The 8,158-nt window shown below is 42.7% G+C and overlaps 1 protein-coding gene across 2 annotated transcripts; it reads left to right on the forward strand.

Annotated features, from left to right (window-relative positions):
• Positions 1-265: 265 nt before the first annotated feature.
• Positions 266-7,862, forward strand: LOC138764896 (probable G-protein coupled receptor 139). 2 transcript variants are annotated; one of them, XM_069941328.1, is made up of 2 exons: positions 266-878; positions 6,679-7,859. In XM_069941328.1, the coding sequence occupies exons 1-2, from the start codon at positions 695-697 to the stop codon at positions 7,575-7,577; spliced, it is 1,083 nt and encodes a 360-aa protein (XP_069797429.1). In that variant the 5' UTR covers positions 266-694; the 3' UTR covers positions 7,578-7,859. The 2 variants fall into 2 exon arrangements, with proteins under 2 accessions (XP_069797429.1, XP_069797430.1); XM_069941329.1 differs by lacking the exon at positions 266-878 and adding an exon at positions 3,598-3,831 and having other exon boundaries at positions 6,679-7,862.
• Positions 7,863-8,158: the final 296 nt, after the last annotated feature.

The raw sequence follows: 8,158 nt of genomic DNA on the forward strand, positions 1-8,158 counted from the left end.
TCCACTGGCATACTGCCAGCCACAAATGGTCCCAGTATAGCATCATGTTGCAGATCAGATACCTTGACGGTTTACTCTCAAGCGGGTACCTTGATGGTTTATTCTCATAGCAACATGTTGAATTGAACATGTCAGAAACTAAATTCGTACAGAGTCAAAATTGACCGTCGTGTATCACAAACATTTATATCGTTCCAGAAATAACTACTTTATAATCGTTATTATTGTACATCATTGATTAAATATTGCATTTTATTCAACAGTCCTTCTGCAGTTTGACATTGGGATGCGAAAACATTGCTATTTGTCTTCTGTCTTGCACCTTATTAAGGTTTTGAAAAGACGATCTACAACATTGACAGCCTCATTTCCCTCCCTATGTCTACTGGTTCTCTCGCATCAACGGCGAAATCATGGATCACCGAAAAGATGACCATTTCTTACACACGTGCAGACTGATAACTGTTCTACTTTTTGTGATACAAACGTTGAGCGGAGAGGAGTTGAATCAACATGTTTGTTTTGGCGCACATAATTAACGACAGCCTCAGTGGATCTGAATATGTCACAAGGGATTCACTTCCTCTATTAATGTGGTATTTATTTTGCAGTTGCCGTTAGTTGAAAGTGAGGGTACCAGCTCCCGCTTTGCCAGTCTCTAGAAGGATTTACATCTGAAAACAGAAGTGCAGAAATGTTCACTGATATGGATATAGGAACCGTGGATCAGAATGATCCAACCACGAGGAAGAATATTTTCTGGGCGTTCGAAGTGTTTTTGAGACGGGATGAACGCCCATTGCATTGGCGAATATATTATCTGGTCCGAGGAATTCAAGTTATCTACTATCCCATCTTGGCTATGACTGCTCTTCCTGGTAAGCTTTTCTGCGCACGATATTGATCCGAAACGATTCTCATTTTATTCTTTCTAACTTTTGTTGATTCTGCTTTCTTGAATCCCTGTGTATTAACTTGCCAAATTACAGCTAACAGCAATATTGTTTCAAATTTACGATCACATACTAGCAGTGCTTTGTGTTCCTGGTACGTTGATACATCCATTTAGTAATCCATCCTTCCAAAAGTAGAACATTTATTGTTGCGCCACAAACAACATTCAAGACAGAATGAACTGCTTGGCAACCTCGTATTTCCATTTGTCCCAATAATTTCACGTAGGCAATTAAATTGTCTTCAACAATAAAAATATATTCGTCCCTACCCGAGAGGGCCTGATACTGGACGACATTTTGGGAAACGTAGCAGGGAAAGTACCTGAAATGTCCATCAGAGATCACTTCGTGACCAGTTTCGGTAACCCCTTCAGTGTTGAAATTACTGGAAAAGACAGGATTGGCCCACAGTTGAAAGTTCTAAACTAGTTATCAGGGCATCTGACAAGTGGAAGGCTTTCAAAGGAAGATAGGGGGTGTTTGGTAGATGGAAATGGTCAGCGTGATCATGAAATAATTTAGTATGCAATAAATGTCTGCAAATATCTTCAGGAAATCATGGAAAGCAAAGGGAACCCATTCAAAAACGAACAATGGCTATTATTTCAGTTTAGTTGTCATAGGATTCATTTGGCTCCGGGAGACAAATTATTGAAGCAATTAAGAATGGTCTCACTAAACTAAAGCTTGATACTGTAACTATAGATTGTTCCAGCTGAGGAGCGGCACTCTTTATCGCGCTTCGAGATAAGAATATACAGCTTATTTTCCCCTTCCGTGGCGGACCGTGCAATTTTCACGTGGTGTTCATTCTTATTCTCACAATTATATGCAAAACAAAGAGGAATAATAACAATTAGTGCTGGAAATCTGAAAAACAGGCCGAATGCACTGCAGCAAAAAAAAACAGATCATGGAACAACAGTGGAAAGAGATGCTAAGTTAATGATTAAAGTCCTTTGTCATTTATGACGCAGTCAGCACTGCGTGTACAAGCGTGTATGCTTGCGTGCCGTGACCATGCATTAGGCTTTTGTAATGCAGCATCTTTTGCATTGGTATCTTGTCCCATTCAATGGAACGGTGCAGAGCCATTTCATTGAACGAAATGGTCACCCAAGAAAGGTCTTGCACATCTGGAACAAATATGTTCACAGCAAAGGGTGTGATAGAATATGATCTTATTTGAAATATTGAGGAATTCATATTGAAGAATTTGCTGAAACTATGGACAATGCTGTGGACATTTGACAAGTTAGTGCTAATTGAAATGACGTCATTAAAGCTAGAAGGAGGAGCCGCTCTAGTTGTGAAAAAGCTCTATGCAAGGGTTTTGACCGAGTGCACAGAAAGACAAAAGAGAGAGAGAGAGAGAGAGACAGAGAGATAAATCGAGAGAGAGATAGAGCTGTACATTGTAAGCTAAGAAACTTGTTAGAACTGAAACAGAAGCTCCAGAGTGGTGGATAGCTGGAAGTACTATTTGTCTGATATTTCCCTTTGAATAAATGAAACAGAAATGCACTCTGTAATAGCCTGAAAGAAAGATGGACATCCCTGATGGGGCAAGTTTCATCAGCAAGGCACTGATGTGCCTAATGGTGGTACCTCAGTTGTGGAAATCCTGGAAGAGCAAATCACTCTCTGCAAACGCAACAAGAACCTTCTGGGTGGTAAACATTTACTTTTCAAGCACCAAAGCCTATGGAACTTGATACATGTTAAATTCTGTGCACAGTATAAGAATGGCCTGCAACCAGAGAACTTGGAAGAATGACATTTACATTTACACACACATCACATACACATGCGCATTGAATTAGAAGGGAGTTAAATTGGGTTTAGTTAAGTTAATAGAGTTAAGTGAAAGCTTGATTCTGTTTTCATGTTTAAAGATAATTAAAAACAATATTTGGTTAGGTAACTATTTGTCTTGGGGTCCTTTTAGGCTCGTAACAAGGGACACTTGCATTCATTGCAATGTTCCACGAAAACGGTTCAACGCAATTTAGTTTAATTTACATGTTAAACGCTGAATCTATGATTTTTGTACTTACCTAAATTATCCCGGTGTAATTGTCTCCATATATCATAGAAACAGAAAATATCAGCATAGAAATGGGCCCCCAATTTCTTCTAGTCTGTGCCGAACTATTATTTTGCCTGGTCCAACTGACCATATCCTTCCCATCAACATATCTCTGCAAAAGCGACACATTCACTGCTTCAGCTGGTTGCTGGTTCCCTGCTCCACCACTCACTTCTATGGTATATATCATCCTCTACTCCTCTATCTGCCCTGGTGCTTTGGTTCCCAACCTCCCTACAAATGTTGTTTGAATACCCAGGATCTGGTACCACAAGGATGTATTCCCACAAGGATCTTTGTCCCACTCCAGATTCAATGCAAAATGGCTTTCAGGTACAGACCACTCATTTCTTGAAAGAGAGCTCAATAATTCAAAATCCTCCCTCCTGCACCATCTCATTAACCATATATTATGCTGCATTATCCTCCTATTTCTTACCTAATCGGTACGTTGCACAGGTAACAATACTGGGATCATAATCCTGGAGGTCCTGGCCTTCAACTGCACAGGTAACTCTTTGAACTCACTTAGTAGGAGCTCATCACTCTTCCTATCCACACCGTTGGACCCTACATGTTCCACGAATTCTGGCTTTCACCCTAACTCTTTAGAAGATCTCCGGGACTCTGTCTCTAAGGGGAAATATCATCCGGTTTCGTGATCTCATCCACATCATCTCATCTCATCATTGTTCCCCTCATGAGTGAACTCCTGGTCACTGCATATGGCCTTATCCACAGGGTTACACTCTGTTCCAGAGGCCTTACCTTCGGTGTTTGTACCTGGTATGTGGTCATTTTCAAGCGTATGTCCACTGTCTGTTCCCTTATCCTTTCCCTTCTGTCTCCTGGGTGTGACTCCTTCCTGTAATTTATGTTTAGCACCTCATCAGCCTCCCGAACGTTCCGTAGTTCATCCTACCCAAGCTCTAATACCTTAATATAATTTTTTAACGAGCTGCAATTGGAAGCATGTCTTACCTATGACGTGGTCAGGGTAAATGCATTTTTGACCGGCTGAGCACCCGTAGTGTGGGCGCCCTAATCCAACACATGAGTAGCGTCATTATTGGGAGACAAGTATCAAAGGACAAGGAAGTAAATTTTCGATGCAATCTAAAAGAGGTTAATCAGATTGCGAAGAAGTGGATTGGAGCTACTAACCATGTCAAAACACGAACAGAAATGAATTTCAACCTACCGGAGAAGATCTTTATTGAGTTTACTTGTCAACAACCCCACAAAAAATGCCACTGTGAGAGATGGGAAAATTGATCTAAAATTATGAACATGGAAGAAACTAAAGTCCATCAGTAAATGGCTGTAACCAGTTCAAACAGGATAAGCTTGGGGCTTAGGATGCAGGAAAGCAGAGTCAGCACGATTAACATAAGAATCTTCTAGTCTTTGTGACAAGACCATAAGACTAAGATAAGGAATGGTAAGGTACAATAGAATGTAGGAAGTTGAGGTAGTCTGGATCAGATAAGGGTCTCCTAGCCCTGGACAGAAGTACCAAGTCATACATTTCTAATTAGCTAACCTTACACAGATTTATACATATTAAATTAGCCAACCCTAGACAGGATGAGCCAACTCTGCATATCAAGAGACTGTAGCCCCGAGAATCAGGAAGGTGTGAATAAGGACAATAACATGAAGGGACACCGACAGGATACCCCCCCCCCCCCCCAAGTATACTGAAATTGCACGTAGGCAGGCAGGATTGCCTAATGCCAAACCTCTCCAGCAGGAGGCAGAAGAATGTAAGGGGGAGGGTATTCCTATACTGAAATCAACTGTATAAAAGTTGGGTGAGCCCCAGTGTATGTGTGTATTCCCAGGGTAAGGGGAAGCACCCAATTTTGCATTGTTGTAGTAATAAATGTTCTTTGTTCTCAATTTTTGTCTCGAGCAATTTCTTTAAAGGTACTTTAATTTCTAACACCACCGTGCTCAATCTGTTCCCAACAATAAATTTGCCAGATTCCTCCCAACATACATCGCCAGATTTTAAATGTCTTTCTCTCTGCACCGGTTAATTATATGGAATAAAGCTCAGCATTTGGATGAACCCTTCTCCATTGACAATGGTGTGAAGCAAGGCTGCGTTCTTGCACCAACCCTCTTTTCAATCTTCTTCAGCATGATGCTGAACCAAGCCATGAAAGACCTCAACAATGAAGACGCTGTTTACATCCGGTACCGCATGGATGGCAATCTCTTCAATCTGAGGCGCATGCAAGCTCACACCAAGACGCAAGAGCAACTTGTCCATGAACTACTCTTTGAAGACGATGCCGCTTTAGTTGCCCATTCTGAGCCAGCTCTTAAGTGCTTGACGTCCTGTTTTGCGGAAACTGCCAAAATGTTTGGCCTGGAAGTCAGCCTGAAGAAAATGGAGGTCCTCCATCAGCCAGCTCCCCACCATGACTACCAGCCACCCCACATCTCCATCGGGCACACAAAACTCAAAACGGTCAACCAGTTTACCTACCTCGGCTGCACCATTTCATCAGATGGAAGGATCGACAACGAGATAGACAACAGACTCGCCAAGGCAAATAGCGCCTTTGGAAGACTACACAAAAGAGTCTGGAAAAACAACCAACTGAAAAACCTCACAAAGATAAGCGTATACAGAGCCGTTGTCATACCCACACTCCTGTTCGGCTCCGAATCATGGGTCCTCTACCGGCATCACCTATGGCTCCTAGAACGCTTCCACCAGCGTTGTCTCCACTCCATCCTCAACATTCATTGGAGCGACTTCATCCCTAACATCGAAGTACTCGAGATGGCAGAGGCCGACAGCATGGAATCCACGCTGCTGAAGATCCAGCTGAGCTGGGTAGGTCACGCCTCCAGAATGGAGGACCATCACCTTCCCAAGATCGTTATATGGCGAGCTCTCCACTGGCCACCGTGACAAAGGTGCACCAAAGAAGAGGTACAAGGACTGCCTAAAGAAATCTCTAGGTGCCTGCCACATTGACCACCGCCAGTGGGCTGATATTGCCTCAAATCGTGCATCTTGGCGCCTCACAGTTTGGCGGGCAGCAACCTCCTTTGAAGAAGACTGCAGAGCCCACCTCACTGACAAAAGACAAAGGAGGAAAAACCCAACACCCAACCCCAACCAACCAATTTTCCCCTGCAACCGCTGCAACCGTGTCTGCCTGTCCCGCATTGGACTTGTCAGCCACAAAAGAGCGTGCAGCTGACGTGGACATTTACCCCCTCCATAAATCTTCGTCCGCGAAGCCAAGCCAAAGAGAATGGAACGTGTTCTAAAATTACAGTAAAATGGACACGGAAGCACCCTTGTAGTGCCGGCAGTTATGGTAATCGAGCTGGTATCAATCACATGGATTTATTTTGGAAGTACCCCACAGTGCATAGTCCTGGCTATGAGTAAGATGCGTATGTAACCCGGCAGAGATGCATGGCAAGAAATTGCTTTTACACAGGATGCTCGTTTCTGGTCACCAACTCTCCCCACAGTTACAATCCATAAACATGGCTCGACCTTCCTTTAGTTTTCGGGGGATTTGTAAAGTAACCAGTCGTTTACTGTTTATTTCTGAACTCTATTCAGCGTCAGAAATATAATTTATTTTCCTTTTTTTACAGTAATATCAGTGACTATTAAGATCCTGTCCCGAGGGAACTGCGGTCTGTCCAAAAATGTCACGCTTTACCTCCTTGCAATGGCGGCGGCGGATCTACTGATCGTTATCTTCGATCTGATAATGAGGCAGATACCAATTGCCTACAGGTACAACTTCCGTTTCCTCAAGTCCATCCCTTTGTGTAATATTCACGCCGTCCTTGTTTATACAGTGACAGATTGGTCTGTCTGGTACACCGTCGCATTCACCTTTGATCGGTTTGTAGCCATTTGTTACCAGAAGATGAAAAGGAATTATTGCACCGAGAAAACGGCGACGTTTGTACTTGGAACGGCGAGCGTGCTAAGTTTTTCGAAGAACATTTTCTGGTATTTTATGTTCACAGGTGAATATCTCATTGATAATTCCCCTTGGTTTTGTTTGACAAGAGAAGGTGTTCGGACATCAGAGAACTGGGCAACAGCCACATTCGTTCATTATATCTTCACACCGGCAATCCCCTTTGTCCTCATTTTGCTGCTCAATGGGTTAACTGTAAGACATATTCTGGTGACTAGCAGGGTGCGCAGAAGACTTCGAGGTGCCAGCAGTCGGGAGAGTTTTCGAGACCCAGAGATGGAGAGCCGCAGGAAATCCGTCACTTTGCTGTATGCTATCTCGGCGAATTTCATCCTGTTATGGTCGCTGTTCACAGGGTATTTCATATGGGTCCAGTTGTATTATGTTCGCGTTGTGTTTACCGGTCCAGCTATTTTTGTGCAAGACCTAGGTTTCATGCTGCAGCTGTTGAGCTGCTGTACAAACACGGCCCTTTACACCATTACCCAGAAAAAGCTCAGGGAACAACTGAAGGAACTAGTGAAATCTTCCATCTCTCGAGTTGTGAAATGTGCTCAATGACGCGAGGAGCCACGAAATCTTGTTTGTTTTTATTTTATCGTCAGGCGCAATTTAAATAATTAATTTGACAACGAGGTGTGATCAAATAAAATATCACCCCTCAGAGGCAAAGAGAGATTGACGTAATCCCAAAGGAAACCTCGGAGTAAAGTCCCTCGAAGTAATGATCAAAATTAAACAGACTTCAAATGACACAAACTAGTTCATCTACGACGATGACCATGGGACCTGCAATTAAAATAATGCTTCGTACCTCACAAGGAATTCAATCTGTTCTTGCATTCCCGATACATTAAACAAACCGAACCTCATGCAGTAACTGAAAATAGTATAGAGCTCAGAAATACCGTGGCTGTGCCGAGGTAGAAAGGTAGCTAAATTGGTAGAGCTCATAATACATTTATTAGGTTACAAAGTTATGCATTGGTTCTTACCTAAACAAATACGACGATAATACCGTTTGGTGTACCATTGGAACATCGACTGACGAAGTCGAGGAATCTAATTGAACACGTCCAAAGCCAGTGCCAGGCAGAAGTTGTAAACAATATTTTATCATTAGTTCAAATACCCTAAGGCAT

Source organism: Narcine bancroftii, chromosome 5 (assembly GCF_036971445.1).
Source record: "Narcine bancroftii isolate sNarBan1 chromosome 5, sNarBan1.hap1, whole genome shotgun sequence".
NCBI lineage: Eukaryota > Metazoa > Chordata > Chondrichthyes > Torpediniformes > Narcinidae > Narcine > Narcine bancroftii.

Excerpts from the sequence above, each read along its gene's own strand:
- LOC138764896 (XM_069941328.1), top strand. The coding sequence starts at position 695 with ATGTTCACTGATATGGATATAGGAACCGTGGATCAGAATGATCCAACC. Across the intron at positions 879-6,678 it reads GGCTATGACTGCTCTTCCTG|TAATATCAGTGACTATTAAG; the intron begins GTAAGCTTTTCT and ends CTTTTTTTACAG.